Below are 16593 nucleotides of genomic sequence, written 5' to 3'. Positions count from 1 at the left end.
GACCTATCACAGTGCCTGACACATAGTGCGGTTCCAAGAAACATAGCTGTTATCATCATTCATGCCAACTATTTCCTGGAACACTTTCTGAAGCAAATTATTTGAGCCTCATTTCGTCATGGGCCGGGGGTTGGGGTGGAAAGAGAGGTCCTCCAATTATTCTTCTCACCACAATATCCTGGAAAACTGAACACTTTTCTGTTTCATTTGTATCTGCTTGTGGTGAACTTCTATTTCTGAAAGTTGATGCTGGGCTTTTTAACTGAAAATTTTAACATTTCCTATTATAATGGATTTCTTTAAAGATAGAGATACAGTTTAAAAGAGAATAAAGGAGAATTAGTAAATAGTTTACATGGCTGGTATGTGGTATAAATTGTAAGGTAGTATGTGAATGATTGGAATGTAGGGAACTTACAGACTGGTCCTCCAGTGCCTGACTAGTCTGGCTACCAGATACCCTGAGGCGAGAAGACAGACCTGCAGGATCCTAGTCTTGCACCAGTGTTCGCATATATGCCCTATAACCACTAGAGGGAGCTATTGCATAGCAACCCAGCAATCATCTAGCATTTATTTAGCATTAATGATGGGATCAGCACCTTGCTTGTTTCTTTAAATGCAGGATTTTATTTAATACTCATAAACATGAGGATGCTAAGACTCAAGGTCATACAACTCGTGAGCAGTGGATCCAGGATTCAAATTCTGGAAGTCAAACTAGATCCCAAGCTTTTTGCCACAGGTTACAAATTCACGAGCATCCGGCCAAATCTGACACATAGTTTTTCATTTTTACTTTGAATTACTTTAAATGCTGATTATCTCCAAATGGGTACTGATCATAAATGCTTTCACCATTTTTCCCACCCCCATCACATCAAGTCATCTTATGTTATTAAACCCTTGGCCCCTAAAATGGGGTTGCCAGATTTACCAATAAAAATTTAAGACACCCAGCCCTGGCTGGTGTAGCTCAGTGGATTGAGCGCGGGCCTGCAAACCAAAGGATCACCATTCGATTCCCAGTTAGGGCACATGCCTGGGTTGCGGGCCAGGTCCCAGCAGGGGATGCAAGAGATGCAACCCCACACGAATGTTTCTCTCCCTCTCTCCTTCCCTTCCCTTCCCCTTTAAAGATAAATAAATAAAATCTTTTTAAAAAAATGTAAGACACCCAGTGAAGTCTGAATTTCAGATGAACAATGAATAATTTTTAATGTAAGTATTCCCAAATATTGCATGGCATGCACTAAAACTAAAACATCGCTCATCTGTTATCTAAAATTCAAATTTAAATGAGCTTCCTGTGTTTTTTTCCGGTAAACTTACTCTGCAAGCAATTGTGTTTATAACTCTCGCCCTGTACTCCATCCCCTCCCCATCCATCGGGCAGTATTTATTGGGCATCTCTCTTCTGTGTTAGTTTTAAGAAATGGTGGGCGGGGGGGGGGGGGAGGCAGAGCAAGAAATGGCTGTGCAGCAGCTCCAGGCTGAAGTCCAAGAGGCTCCTCCACTTGAGCCATGCGCCTGGGCAGGCCTCGTGGTACTAGAAGCGCCTGTGGTAGGTGAAGATGCCGTTGTGGATTTTCTGACAAACCCCAATACGTGAGTCACAGAGAAGACCGCTAAGGTTCTGGAGTGAGGTCATGCAGTCTTCAGCAGAGAACTGTACACTATAAGAAAAACAGCCCCGGACATGTCCCCGGGCTCTGGTAGAGAAGAGGCACACAGCCATAGGCTTCGCTCAAGTAACTATGCGGCCAGGACTTCCCCTCATGCACTAGGCACGGTCACTCACCGAGTCAGAGGTCAGGCAGGACTGACAACAATCCACCATCAGGTAGAAGTGGCACATCTAATGAGGGCTCAAGAAGGTCCAGCGGGCCTGAGTGAGCACGAATAGGTGGCCGGGGCCACCCACGGCACCCGTGTCACCTCCCAGGGTTGCACGGACACCTCTATCTCAGTTCACACCAGTGAGGCATTCACGGTGACCGGCTGATGGGGGGGAAAGCCCTGAGCTCTGGTCGTGGATGGGTCAGCTCAGAAGGTTGGCATAAGCTCAAAATGGGTGCTGTTCCACTACAGCCCCACTCGGAGCGACTCGGAAAGGCAGGAACGGGAGGAAATCCTTCCAGCGTGCAAAGCTGCAGGCTGCACTTTGAGAAAAGAGAGAAGTAGACAGATAGAGTGTCATAGGCTGACGCATATGACTTAATAGTTTAGTCAGGGACCTAAAAGAAGCAAGGTTTAAAGATTGGGGACACCAAGGCTGTCACAATCAATATCACTCAATGTATGGCCCAGCCCATCAGCAACAGGGACCAACAACGAGTTCCATCCGTTCAGGTGACCAACCAGCCACTTGGGCCAGCAGAAGGGCTGAGAAGTAGGATGGACCAAACGGAGAGCAGAGGAGGAAGACCATGGGTCTCAGTTAAGGCCTCGTGACTCAACGGGGACTCTGGTTAGCATTGAAAGTTTCTCAAAATCGTGACTCTGTCAGTTTGCCAGGGCTGCCATCACGAAATGCTGTAGACTGGATGGCTTAAACAACAGAAATCTATTTTCTCCCAGTTCTGGAGCCTGGAAGTCTAAGATCAAGGCACCACCGGGATCGGTTTCCCCTGAGGCCTCTCTCCTGGGCTGGTGGACAGCTGCCCTCTTACCGCCTGTTCACACAGCCGTCCCTCAGGCACACATGCCCCCGGTGCCTCTCTGGGTATCACCCTAATCACCTCTCCTCCTGAAGGTCCAGGCCTGACTGGATCAGTCCCACTATAACAGCCCCGTTTGAATGTAACCACCTGTAGCCCTGTCTCCCAATACAGGCACATTCTGAGGTCCTGGGGGTTAGGACTTCAGCATATCAGTTTGGGGAGATGCAATTCCGTCTACCACCATGGCCAGCTGGAGTCCTGGAGCAGCTGGGCCTGGATAGAGTGAACTTACTGGGGAAAGTAAGTCAATTCTAGAAATGCAAGAAGTGGACTGTGGCTCCTGGCATTGTCCCAGCCGGATCCTCCCTCCTGGGCACTAACCCCCAGGAGCTGTCAGTGTTGACCACCACCAACTCACAGCCTCTTCCTTCTCTAGGGAATCGCCTTCAGCTGACGGGAGTCTTCCAATCCACTTAGTCCACAGCCAATGGCTAACTTTCAGAGGTAAACCCCTCTGTGGTGTGTTCTCAAGCTCCCTTTCATGACAGAGTGGTCAGAGCTGCGGCAGAAGTAGCTGGGAGACACCACCAGGGCCCTGACCGGGCAGCGAACTCACGTGAGCGAGATGCCCATCCCTGGAGACAAGGGGAAGAGTCGTGGCAGGACACAGCCTGTGAAACAAAATACTGAAGCTCTATGTGCTGACGTGGAACAATCTCCAAGACACGTTCGTGAGGAATGGGGGAACAAGGTGCAGCACACAGTGCTTTTCGGTGATCATTGCAGAAGCAGCCCTTTCTGGAAGGAAGAGTTTACGGTGATTAAAACCGCTGGGAGCAGAGTGGGTCAGGGATGAAGAGGCTGTATGTCCGCTCACTCGCCCTCCTTCTGTACTGATGGAGTTTTATCCTGTACATGTGTGACTTTCCCCCAGTGTTTTCTTACAAAGATATTCATACAAACAGGAAATTTGAAATAACTTCTTCATAAGCACCCATATACCTACCACCTAGATTCTACCATTAACAGTGTGCTGCGCTTGCCCTGTCATGGGTCTGCCCCGTCTATCCAGCCTTCCATCCACCCAACCATCTTATGTTTTGATGCCTTTCAAAGTAAACTACAGATAGTAGTTCACTTTATCTTTAAACACTTCAGGAGCCATTTCATTAACCAGAGTTCAACGTTTGTTTATGTTCTTTAAGGAAAACTTATATGGAATAAAATGAACAAATCATTGCGTATATATGTTTCTTTTTTATGCCTGTCTTCTTAAATGTAAAAAAAAAAAGGTGCAAGTACTGGTGTCCATTGCTGCACTTTCAGCCAGCACTTATTGTGCCCCTACTGTGTGCCACACAGTGTGGCGGCAAGCTGGAGCAACATAGTGGACATAGAGTTGCAGTTCTCATGAGCTCACTGTTGGGCGAGGGCTGCAGATGAGGAGTTCATCATCGAGGAAGTGAAAAAGATCATTGCTGGCTGTGATGGCAGCCCAGAAGGTCAAAATGTAGGGGCATGTAATGCAGAGAGACTGTAAGGCCGAGACAGGGAGAAAGTGTAAGACGACCCCTCCAAGGAGGGGACATCTGAGCAGATGCCTGAATGGTAGGAAGATGCCCGGATACACCCCAGCTTTGACAAGTCCTGGTTGTTGCCTGGAACAAGCCTCTTGGCCGCTCTGAGCTTCGGTTTCCTCACCTGTCACAGGGGCGGAATAGCCCTGCCTTGTGGGGTTGCAGAGAACACTAAATGAGGGACCTCAAATAATGGTAACATATTTATTTATTTTTTAAAATATATTTTATTGATTATACCATTACAGTTGTTCTATTCCCCCTTTCATTCCCCTCCACCTGCACACTCCCTCCCCCACCATTCTCCCCCCCTTAGTTTATAACCACGTGTTTCAAATTCTTTAGATTCTATATTTCCCCTACTATTCTTGCCCTCCCCCTATCTATTTTCTACCTACCCTCTATGCTATTTTCTGTACCTTCTCCCCCCTTCTCCCCCTCCCACTCCCCTGTTGCTAACCCTCCATGTGTTCTTCATTTCTATGGTTCCACTCCTGATCTAGCTTTCCTCTTGGTTTGCTTTTGTTTTAGGTGTGGTTGTTAATAACTGTGTGTTTGCTGTCCTTTCACTGTTCATATTTTTCATCTTCTTTTTCTTAGATAAGTCCCTTTAGCATTTCATATAATAAGGGCTTGGTGATGATGAACTCCTTGAACTTGACCTTATCTGAGAAGCACTTTATCTGTCCTTCCATTCTAAATGAAAGCTTTGCTGGATAAAGCAATCTTGGATGTAGGTCTTTGGATTTCATGACTTGGAATACTTCTTTCCAGCCCCTCTTGCCTGGAAGGTCTCTTTTGAGAAATCCGACGACAGTCTGATGGGTACTCCTTTGTAGGTGACTGTCCCCTTATGTCTTGCTGCTTCTAGGATTCTCTCCTTCATTTTAATCTTGGCTAATGTAATGATGATGTGCCTTGGTGTGTTCCTTCTTGGGTCTAACTTCTTTGGGACTCTCTGAGCTTCCTGGATTTTCTAGAAGTCTATTTCCTTTGCCAGATTGGGGAAGTTCTCCTTTATTATTTGTTCAAATAAGTTTTCCCCTCGTGGCTGTTTTCTTTCCCCCTTCTGGTACCCCTATAATCCGGATGTTGGGACATTTAAAGATGTCCTGGAGGTTCCTAAGCCTCTCCTCATTTTTTTGAATTCTCATTTCTTCATTCCTTTCTGGTTGGATGTTTCGTTCTTCCTTCTGGTCCATTCCATTGATCTGAGTCCCAGTTTCCTTTCCATCACTATTGGTTTCCTGTGCATTTCCCTTCATTTCAATTAGTTTAGCCTTCATATGTTCCTCTAATTTGTGAGTATAATCAACCAGTTCTGTGAGCATCCTGATGACCAGTGTTTTGAACTGTGCATCTGAGAGGCTGGCTATTTCTTTTTCACTTAGAGTTATTGGCTCTGGGACTTTGAGTTCTTCTTGTGCCATCTTTTGGGCTGTTCGTGCCTGTTATGTAGCAGGATCGGAGCCCTAGGTGTTCACCAGAGCAGGGCAACTCAGTTGCTGCATTGTGACACTGTATGTGGGGACGGGGGTCAAAGAGGAGCAATGGTGTCCTGTCTGCCGCCTCCCTCTGCGGCTCCCACAGGTGCCGCAGCTGCCACCGTCACTGGGGCCTGCGCATTTCGTCCCACTGCATGCAAGTGTGCCACCGCCGTCAGCCCTCCACCACTGGGTTTGCCCACTGGGGCCTGCATGGTCCGTCTCACTGTGCGCGAATGTGCGACCTCGGTCAGTCTGTCCCACACCCTGACTAGGTCCGGACTACCTGCATGCCTAGGTTGGGGGATCTTTCCTGCCCGACCCTGATCCGCTGCTGTCTCCGCCCCTCTTACTGGTCCCGGTTGAACAGGTTCGTTGTTGTCGGACTTCCGTATAATTCAATTTTCTGTTCTTTGGCTGTGTCTTTGTTCTCCAAACCTTTGTTGTAGTCAAACTTGGTTGTGGGAGAAGGCACAGTGTTTCCACCTATGCCTCCATCTTGGCGGAAGTCACATATTTATTTTTTATTTGAAGGGACAATCTTCACCATTTTGGTTAGCCCTGTTCTTCCTTCTTGCATTCAGTTTTTTTCATAAATCTTACCTGTGTTAACAGTCTCAGTATCCTTGTTCCCTTCTTCTTAGTTCCTTTAAATCCATCGTCTTCCTTCCAAACTTTGAATCTTACCCAAGCCATCAATAATGTTTTCAGATGCAATGCCAATGACTCTTCTCTGTCCCTACTTTTCTCAAGCCCTTCAGCAATGAACACTTTGGCCCAGTTGGCCCCTCCCCCTGCACTTCCTTTCTGTCATCTTTATCACCCTCTCGCTGTGAGAACAGAAAAGAGGCCAGTATGGCTGGCTGCTAGGAAGCTGCAAGGTAGACCACTCGTGCATCCTCAGCTTCTAGGACTCTCTCTTGGGGTCTCCCAGGCACTTCTGTGCAGTGGGGCCACATCTATCCTCCCACATTCCCAGGTACTGTTGGGATCCCCAACCTGAGACATGGACAGGAGCCTCAGCAGCTCCCTCACCCACACCTGTCCAGGTCCACCCCCTGAACATCTCTCAAACTGCCATTTTTACTTCTTTTTTTTTTTTAAAGGTCTAATTTTTTTTAAAGATTTTTATTTATTTATTTATTTTTAGAGGGGAAGGAGAGAGGGAGAGAAACATCAATGTATGGTTGCCTTTTGTGCATCCCCTGCTGGTAGTTAGCCTGCAAGGAACCGGTTTGCAACCCAGGCATGTGCCCTGACTGGGAATCGAACCGCGATCGTCTGGTTCGCAGGCCCGCGCTCAATCCACTGAGCTACGCCAGCCAGGGCTCCATTTTTACTTCTTGTGTGGTAACCTTGCGTGTCACTATCATCTCTGCCTGGGGGGTCACTCCTACCCCTACCATCCTGTCCACCTGTTCTCAGGGCCCCGGAGCACTCTGAAATCCACATTCATCTGAACATCTCCCAGTCCTGCGAAAGACCATTATGATCTCGGATGCAAGGTCCAAACTCTGTTCTGTGGCTCCAACCACCCAGGCCAGGACGCTTTCCAACCAATGAGCACTCAAGTGATACTGAAGAATGACAAGGCCCCGTGTGCAGACAAGAGCAATTTTATTTAGCGAGGAACTATGGAATGTAACACACGCCTGGTGGGAAAAGAGGGGATGCGGTTTCCTTGGAGGGAAGACTGCTGTCGTCCCCAAGCAGTGGTTGTGTCATTGTTCAGGACATGGGCAGCATTCTGTGAATCCTCGGAAGCTGGGCAGGGAGTGGACTGAGCAGCAGGAAGTGGTTCTGTTGCAAGGAGACCTCAATCAGAATGGGGACTGGAGGCCACTGGCTCTTGTTTGCACTGGCCCATCATCAAACCCTCTAGAGAGAGTGGGAGGCTGCGACCCTAGGGCTAGGGGTCTGGTTTCAGCTACAAAGGGAACCCAGGCCTGGGGTCAGGGGGCTCCTTGCGCCTGTGTTTGACTGGTGTGTATCTGTGTATCCACGGACACCTGTGTGCAGTGAATTTGCATGTGTGTGCACAAGTGTAAGTGTGCTGGTGTGAGAGTGTGTGTCTCTGTACATCTGTCTAAGTGACCACGTGTTTGGGTGTGTGTGTGTGTGCATCCACGACCATGTGTGTTTCTGTTTGTGACTGTGTTGCACTGCTGCCTGTGTCCCCAACGGCTGTCAGAATCTCTGTGGGCTTTTCTGGGCACATCTATACTTGTCACTATGGCACTTGTTTCTCTCTTTGGATGTTACTGTCACAAGCCCTCTGCTGCCCTTGACCAGGGGAAGAACAGTAGCCCCCAGAATATTGGGGAGTTGGGAACAGCACTTACCAGCTCAGGAGAGACCAGGTCCCTTCCTGGAACGTTTAGAGTACAATGTCAGCCTCCTTTTCAGGGATCAGCTTATCTGGAAAATGAAAAACCACCACCACAGACCTGAGTCATGGTCTCAGAGTGAAGGTGTCTAGGATATCCCGCATTCCTCAGGAGGTCGGGGGCCAGGGAATGGCAACTCTGGAGCTCTGGCCACGCCCAGGCAGGGCTTGGCAGGGGCAATACCTCCTTCCACCAACCAGCCCAGCTCTCCTCAGTGTCAGGGCTGATGGGGGGGAAAGGGTCTATACCTCAACACGATCTGAATAAATCAAGGCAAAAAGAACTCCAAAAGGGAGAGAGTTGAGGCTGGAGGGGTCTGTCTGATGCGTGGTGTGCAGGGACAGAGCTCCTTGGGGAAAGCACAGTTCCTGCAGAGGGGAGAGAGGGCTTGGAAGCAGATACTTACCAATAATGTCTTGCACTAAGGACACATCCAACTGGCTGAGAATTTGATTGACTAGAGAGCACACCTGAATGAGGGGCAGAGAGTGGAGTTAGACAAAGCGGTACTTGGAGGGAGACCCTCGGAGCAACATCATTTTAGAATGGATTTTCCAGGGAGTTTTCTACCATTTCCTTGTATCTGAGAATATTTGTTTTTAAGCATTCCCACAGAGAAATGCCCACACTTCCACTGGGCAGAAGGAGAAACCGAAGGCATATATGTGAAGCACCCAATCGCACAGCGAGCCAGTGTCCACTCTGTGACATGACACCTGTCTCTAACAAGGTGGACTCCTCTGGGAGGGGCGCATTTCTGGTCAGAGGAGGCACCCAAGCAAAGGCTGGAAGCATGCTTCCCTGCAGCCAAAGTTGGGGTGACCTGGGGGCTTCTCTGGGTAGGGCCAATCCATTTCAGCTAGATGTCCCATGTAGTATGGGACATGCTCAGGGCCTGGCCCAGAGCAAGAACCAATTCGTATGTTGAAGGATGGAAAGAAGAAATATGGAAAGACAGATCAATAGACAGATAGACATGGACAGAATTTACTTATCCAACTGAAAGGTCAGAATAGCTCATCCCAGGGGCCTCTTTCAGCCTGAGCAGCTCTAAGATGCAAGGACTAGGAGCCCTCACTTCAACCCACTTACCTCACCCAGCACCTCCTTAGGAATGGTTTTAGTCAAGGTATCAGTGAGCTCATTAATAAGGCCTTGAACGAGGGGGGTTTGAGTTCTGAAAGAGAAAAGCCGTGGGCAGTGCAGAGGCCTGGTGTTGGTATGAAGAAGGCTTTAGAGGGGTCAGAGGGGCCACTAGGCCTATCACCCTCTGAGCATTAAGCAACTGAAACTGGGTCCTGTTCACATTTTCATGTGCCTGCCTCACACACTCAAACCCCAAAGTGCCTATCTGAAGGGAGTAATACCCTACACAGCAACGCACACAGTGGGACATGCAGAATAAATACATAGTTCTAGTATACTGTAGGTATTCAACGAAATTTTTCAGAATCCATAAATGGATGAGCAATGCTTAGTGTATAGCAGTCGTGAGAATTCAATGAGATGATACATATGAGCACAATATATGTGTTCACTAAATGTTAGCCAGGACGGGGACGAATCCTGCATATTGTGCACGACCAGGCTTGTAACAGGTAACTGAAATAAGTCACCCAGAGAGGCCTCATAGCTTTTTTACCCCTTACTAAGACAAAGCACATTCACACCTATTATGTAAGTGGGGTTATCAATCAATAACCACAATGCAATTGCATATTACAGTTTGGGGAAGTACTGTCCAAGTTCAGCAAGGAAGCCCCTCTACCTCTTCCCACGTCCTCTGGTAGATGGGGTTTGAATTCAGACTTCTTGTTCACTGATCCAGCATAAAATTGGTCAGTCCAGACTAAGAAGGGATAAGTCATTATTTATCCATCCATCCATCCATCCATCTATCTATCCATCTTCCCTCTTGCCCATCAATCTTCCTATTTGTTCACCCTCCCACCCTTCCATCCTCCCACTTATCCATTCTTCCATTCTTCTATCTTTCCAACTATGTATCCGTCATCCCTTTCTGTTGTCTCTGGGAAGGTGAAGCCAACCCTCTGGTCTTACCCATCAAGCAGGGTGACTTCCAGATTGGCAGGGGCTTGAGAGCAGCTGCCAACGACCAAGTGGACCCCATTCTTATCTTTCTGAGGATGGACTTCTACCGTGGCGTTTAGCTTCACAGACAGCTTTAACAGATGTAGGTTGACTACAGGCCTGCAGAGAAGAGAGTGGCCCCACCACACTCCAAAAAGAGGAGGCTTTTTTCCTTACCAGGAATGCCAGCCTCACCTCACCCCTTCTTGCGACAGATGTACACATCTCATTTCCCAGTAGGGGAAACCAAGACTTGAAGAAGTCAAGTGAGTTTCCCAAGTGACTCCAGGTCACTGAACAGAGCAGCAAATAAACTGAACTTGGAGGCTCATGTCTGTTAGGCTCAAATGCCCCCCTTTGGGCTGTTTATGGTCATCAGGGTCTCCTTTGGTGAGCCACCCTCCCACCTTCCCTTGGGACCACTCACGCTTGCAAATCGACGTCGAAGCCCAGAGGGACGTTGATGAAAAGGCTATGGCCATCTTTGCTCGGCGTAAGGCTAACTTCCAGTAGTTTGGGGTTAGTGATCTCTATACTGCCCAGGAGATGAAGGGAAAAACATTAGCTTTTCTAGCCCCAAACCTATAAACCACATGTAACCCAATCTTCCCTATTCCAGAGGTAGAGCTACCCATGAGGTGGGATGGGAGAGACAGGAAGGCAGTCTTGCAGCAAAACCCACTTGGGTTCTGAGTTGCATCAGTTTTCCCCAACCTCCACACTGGACCATATCCTGACATACCCATGGCCCTCTCTTCACCTTGGGTCTGCAAGGTGTTCTAGGATAGAGACTGAATTGTGTTTGAGTTCTGTCCAGATTGTGTTTGCATTCTTTATGCCAGTTCAGAGCCTTACAAAGAAAGAGGCTACTCCATATTGGTTGACTTTATGGATTGATGAGCAGGTGAGTAGATGAATATGTGAGTGGGTGCATGGAAGAATAAGTGTTTAAATGGAAGGAAGGATGGACAAATGAATGGATGGATGGGTAAGTGGGTGAGTGGACGATGTATGGGCAAGTGGAGTAAGTCTTTAACAAACATGTATGAGTAGAAATCACTCATGACTTTCAATGGCAGGTTAATCAACAATGTTTGCCGTGGAGATGGAGAAGCAGGAAGTCAGGGAGAATGAAAGTAAGCCTCTTCTCTAAGCCAGCCATTGTGGCAGGTGATTATATCTTTTCCAGTTCTCCTAACAGTTTTTCTCTGTGGGTGCCATAATCTTCATTTTATAGATAGAGAACCTGAGTGACACTGAGAAACCCAAAGGGGATTTGAGTGCCTGGTCTCGGGTCACCCAGTAAGTACATGGTACATTTGGAAACCAAACCCAAGACTGTGTCTGTTTTCAAGTCAGGGGCAAGCACCTCGGTGGGTAGGAATCTTGGCTTTGATCCAGCCCTACCAAGGACCCAGGCTTTGCCAGCTCCCTGCATTAAGCTTCCCATTATTCCTTCAGGCTTAGCCAGCTCACCGACATCTCATGGGAAATACCATATTAGATCATTCCATGGACATCACTTTGACAATGTAATTGAGGAGAGTGGTTAACACTTTCTTGCTTACATCAAAGTTCTCCTGTGTTCTAAGGGATTCTACAGGTGAGAACGAAATCACCACTGTGTAGCGGAAAAACCTGGACTTTGGAATCACGTAAATTAGAATGGGGTCGCTCCCTCTGCATCACTCTAGTTGTGTGAGCACAGGCACATTTCTGCGCTTCAGTTTCTCCATCTGCAAAGTGGGCATTATGAAGTCAACCTCAGAGGGTTGTTGTGAGGCTTACAGATGATACTGAGGACCCAGGGGATGCTTTAGGACTGAGGACAATTGCTGGCTCAAGAGGACCGGTGTTCCCTGCCAGCCTGTGAGAAAGGCCTCAGGCTGAGTGCTGGGCTCATGTGCAGACCACCCTTGTTCCTCCTTTAGGCTCCTGCCTAGGGCAAACAGATCTCCAGTGGGCGGCCTCTGGTGAGGACCAAGGCCCTGCTTTAGGGCTACTCACCCAGTGAGGCCTTTCAGAGGATTGAGCAGTTGCTGAAGCAGCAGGCCAACCAGGCCATCAGAATTACTTCCAGTTCTCAGGGCGTCCATGAGTGGAAGGTTTTTGATGGAATTCAACAGACCCCCAGAGACAAGGCCATTGCTGACAGCTGGAGATGGGTATAAGGGTTCTCAGGGGTCAGAGCTGACAATTTCAGATCCTCAGCCCCTTTCCTCCATTCATTCCTGCCCCCCCCATTGGATGGTGGGAAACATACCCCACCCCACCCCCACACACACCTGGAGGAGGTTGCCAGAGATTCTCACTTACCATCTTTCAACTCTTCAGTACTATTTGTGGGACTCGAAGCCAGGTCCACAGGCAAAGGCAGGGCCAGCAGCCCACAGAGGACAATGAGGCTCCCAATTTGAAACATCTTCCCTCCTTGGTGCCTACAACAGGATGACAGGCCCAATGTGACACGGATAGCAGAAAGAAACCCGTCCATCACCTGTCCCTGGCCCCTGGAACACCAGTGAGAGAATAGCTATAGCTCACCCTACTTGGCATTTCCTCTGTGCCAGGCATCAGGCTGAGCTCTCCACGCTGGGTAACTGGTGTCATCTTAACCACACCCTAAGGTGTGGCACTAATCATCTGCATTGCTCAGGCGAGGAAATGGGGGTCTAGTGAGTTTAGGTAACTTCCTTCAGGATCACAAGTACACATGAGGACAGAATTTGAAGCCAGACCCAGAGGCTTCTGTCTAAATTAAGTGATCATCAGATTTACTCTGTAATTGGTCTTACAGTGGTTTGGACCATTGCCCCTAGTGCCTGCTGTTCAGACAAAGCAAATGGAAAACTTAAACATGCTAGTGGCTGAGGAACTGAACTGCTTTGTCACTATCCCTGTTCAGTTGTTTGGTCCAGGCCCAGCCTGTGCATGTCACACTATAAGAGGGCACGTAGTTGTAGCCACCAGCTCGCCTAGACCAGTGTTGGGGAAATGCTGGGCTACTCAAAGTTTTCATTTCACAAGGAGAAATCAGGGGACCAGAGAAGGGCAGTGATAGTCTCAAGGTCACACAGCAAATTGATGGCAGAGCTGTGGTTAGATGTAGGTCTCTGAACCTGTCCCCATCCCACACGCAAACACACACATCTGTGTACACACACTCTTCTATGCCTTTCTCTTCTCCCTCAAAGCTGACCTGGATGAACTCCTGGGGAACCCCTGACACATGGCTGCACCCCTTTTGCACCAGTTTCCTGCAAGGTATCACCAACATCTCACAGGCTTATTTGGCAGCTGGCAGGGGTGTCCAAAGCTGGAGCTGGTACCTATATTTCAGAGATACCTGGCTATTTCACATTTCTGGCAATGTTCCACCCACTGGCCTTTTTGGCCAAAGCTCCCTCGTTGCTATGGCCGACTGAAACTGAAAGGGCTTTTTGGTCCAGAGAGCCAGTTGCGGCCTCCCTGGGGCTTGGGCCTCTGGGTCTCTTTTGGGAAGCAGGCCTTTTATGAATCCTCTAGAAGTTAAGGACCCTAGTCCCAGAAAAATGCATCAACGTGTGTAAAACTGGGAAGATTTTAGGAAGCTTTTGGATGGTGATCTGAATTCCCAAAGGCAACCTGAAGTTGAAACCCTGCTGTAGAGACTTCGACTCAGGGTACGAGAGCATGCCCACGAGACAATTTCAGCAGTCACATCTGCAGCCACAAACTCCCTTTTCTACATTTTCTACATTTCTGCATTCAAACCTTTCCCTGTTGACATTACTGGTCTCTTGGGGAAGCGGAGTGCATGGCCATCCCATGCCTCAGAGAATGGCTAGCTCCATTGAGAAGAGGCAGTTTAGGCCAGTTTCTTTTAGAAGACCCTCATTGAGTGACCCTAATACAGTCAGCCAGGGCCCGCCCCACAGTGAGGAGCCTGGCACCCCTGCCACCCAGGGCCCCATTGTGGGAGCATGACAGGTAGCACTCACCTGGCCTTTTCAGAGGTCCTGGCGGTTGTCCCGGTCTCCTCTTACCTCTCCTGCTTGCTTCTGCTGAGGAGCAGCCTCTTTTATAGCATGGGAATAAGGAAACACGTAATCAGGTGATGGGTGTCTAGAAATCCAGAATTCTGCAATCTGGTGGTATCTTTCAGGGCTCTCCAAAGCAAATAATTGTCTATTGCATTAGTAGGTGGGACAGTTAAGCCTTTTGATTGACGGGCTATAAAGAGAAAAACCTGAGATGGGGATGTTACTGAAGACTTCTCAGTTTCATGAGTGGGGCTGAGGCTGGGGACCTGTGTTCCAAGGTGGCCTGAGAGATCAAACTTGGAACCCGAGGAGAGCCAGCCAGCCAGAGCCCCGAAGAGACCTCAGCCTCATAGCTAGGCCCTTTTCCATTCGTGGTCCAGTTCTTTTTCTCCAGGGAGAGGTCTCTTGTTCCTAAGGTGTCAAAAAGAGTCAAACTACCTCTCATTTCCCTTTGCCTGGGGGCATCTGTTCTCACCGGAACCCTGGGAGGGAGGGGTGGCTGCTCCTCCTTCGACGAGGGGGAAACTGAGATCCAGTGGGGATAAGTCCCCAAAGACACAGAGAGGGTCTGGCAGAGTCAGAGCTCTCCTCACTGGATCATGATAATAGTAAAAACCGTGTCAGCAGATAACACAAGCCCTTGCTGTGTGTCAAGACCACACTGATTTCCGCAGGCAGCGTCTCACGGATCCTCACAGCCCTGTGGGAGGTGGGGCCGGGTACTCCGACTTCACAAGGGAAACGGAGGCTGGGAGTGCGTTGATGCGCCTGCGCAGAGTCACACCCGGGACATGGTGCTGGGGCATTCATGCTCTTGTCCTTTCCCCGAGTCACTGGACTGTGCGATCACTGACGGCTGTGCTTTTCCACATCTGTGAATTTCACACTGTCGAGAAATTTCACTTTTACATCCTGGGGAGGTCTTTGTAGGTTCCCAGGCCTGAGGGATACTGCGGCATCTTGGTTTCTACCTTTACCCTTTCTTTTTCCCTTCCCCAAACGAAAGTGCTACGGTGTTTGTCCACACAGCCTGGGCCTGTGGAGTCTGTTTCACAGATGATGGAACCGAGGCATGGAGCGATAAAGGTCTTGGGCCAGTGAGAGCAGGTTCTGCCCCGCAACTCCAAACACCTATACGCTACAGAAAGAAAGTAGAAAGTGCACATTTATTGGGCACCTGCTGTGTGCTGTCCATATTCGAATCCCGTCTTCCTCAGAAGTGGTTAGTATTGTTGTCCCTCAAATGTCAGGTAAGGAGACCAAGGTTCAGAAAGGTGACTTCCCCAGGACACCGGTCAGAACTCGCCCCTGTGTCCCGTCACTCCTGTCTCCAGTGAGACACGTTGCTTCCCCTCAGGCCTTCCCCGGGGCTGCTCCCTCTCCCTGTGAGGATCCTGCAAAGCCTCCAAGGGGCCAGGGCCGTGGCTTTGAACTCAGTTATCCATTCAAACCCTCGATAGACTCTTCCCAGAGCTTATAGGTTGTGAATCATCCTCGAAGGGGCCCCATTTTTTGATATCTTGGTACAGCTGTTATAGGTTGGGTCAGGTTGCTACTGACCTGCTATTTTGGGGGGGGAAACCGAGGCAAATAAGTCAAGGTGTCACAGGTGGGCACAGGTAACCAGGTTCCTGGTGATCATGGACAAAGAATTGAACCAAACACACAGAGAGTGTATAGCAGAAAGAGAGCAGATTTATTAAGTGGTAGCACACTCCACAGAACATGGGAGCGGCTCAACTCCAAGCAGAGATTGACTTCAGGGGCTGGAGGGATTCTATTCTTGTAGGGTGGATATTTGCTGGCTGGTTTTGGTGGGGTTTTACTGAGCACATACGAGCAGTTTTATTGCTTTAAAGCTACTGCACATGTGGTCTCCCATGGTTTTCCTTGATTGGCCATCAGGGAAGAGGGCCCCACAATGTTAATTTATTATAATGCTATTATAATGAAGTGGGGGTCATGTAGCATCTTCCGTGCAGGTGCATTCATGACTCACTATGATTCAGCACTTTTCCAGAAAGTGGGAACAACCCATCTTAGAAGGGTCTCTGTCCTGTATCGATGTCCTTTGTCTTGGTCCTGGGGCACCTCCAGAGTTCCCTCCCTCCTGACTATCTCCTGCCACAAAGGGACTGACTCAAGCTTGTGTAGTCAGTTACTGGGCAGGTCACAGCCCTTGTTTTGAAGACAGGCGTCTGCATATGCATGTGACCCTGGGTAAGGGGTCACAAATCCTGGGACCCTGGTTAAACCACTCTAATCCCCCACCCCCGCCCCGGGGCTGTGCGGGATCATGTCTGGAGAACTGATAGAATCTGAGTTCATAAACTCATGTGTCTATACAGTTTTCTTTCTAATGTATCTAT

At 48.8% G+C, this 16593-nt stretch overlaps 1 protein-coding gene across 1 annotated transcript; it reads right to left on the bottom strand.

Annotated features, from left to right (window-relative positions):
- Window positions 1-7472: 7472 nt before the first annotated feature.
- On the bottom strand, window positions 7473-14285 carry BPIFA1 (BPI fold containing family A member 1). The gene is made up of 9 exons (XM_037043877.1): window positions 14183-14285; window positions 12519-12640; window positions 12210-12357; window positions 10630-10737; window positions 10173-10322; window positions 9204-9288; window positions 8518-8581; window positions 8067-8142; window positions 7473-7524 (listed from the first exon to the last, which is right to left on the bottom strand). The coding sequence occupies exons 2-8, from the start codon at window positions 12622-12624 to the stop codon at window positions 8102-8104; spliced, it is 702 nt and encodes a 233-aa protein (XP_036899772.1). The 5' UTR covers window positions 12625-12640; window positions 14183-14285; the 3' UTR covers window positions 7473-7524; window positions 8067-8101.
- Between the last annotated feature and the right edge of the window lie 2308 nt (window positions 14286-16593).

The sequence above is a fragment of the Sturnira hondurensis genome, unplaced genomic scaffold (genome assembly GCF_014824575.4).
Source record: "Sturnira hondurensis isolate 20B ecotype Veracruz unplaced genomic scaffold, ASM1482457v3 Scaffold0004136, whole genome shotgun sequence".
Taxonomy (NCBI): domain Eukaryota; kingdom Metazoa; phylum Chordata; class Mammalia; order Chiroptera; family Phyllostomidae; genus Sturnira; species Sturnira hondurensis.
The sequence above is the reverse complement of the archived record's forward strand: the minus strand, read 5'-3'. Positions and strand labels throughout refer to the sequence as shown.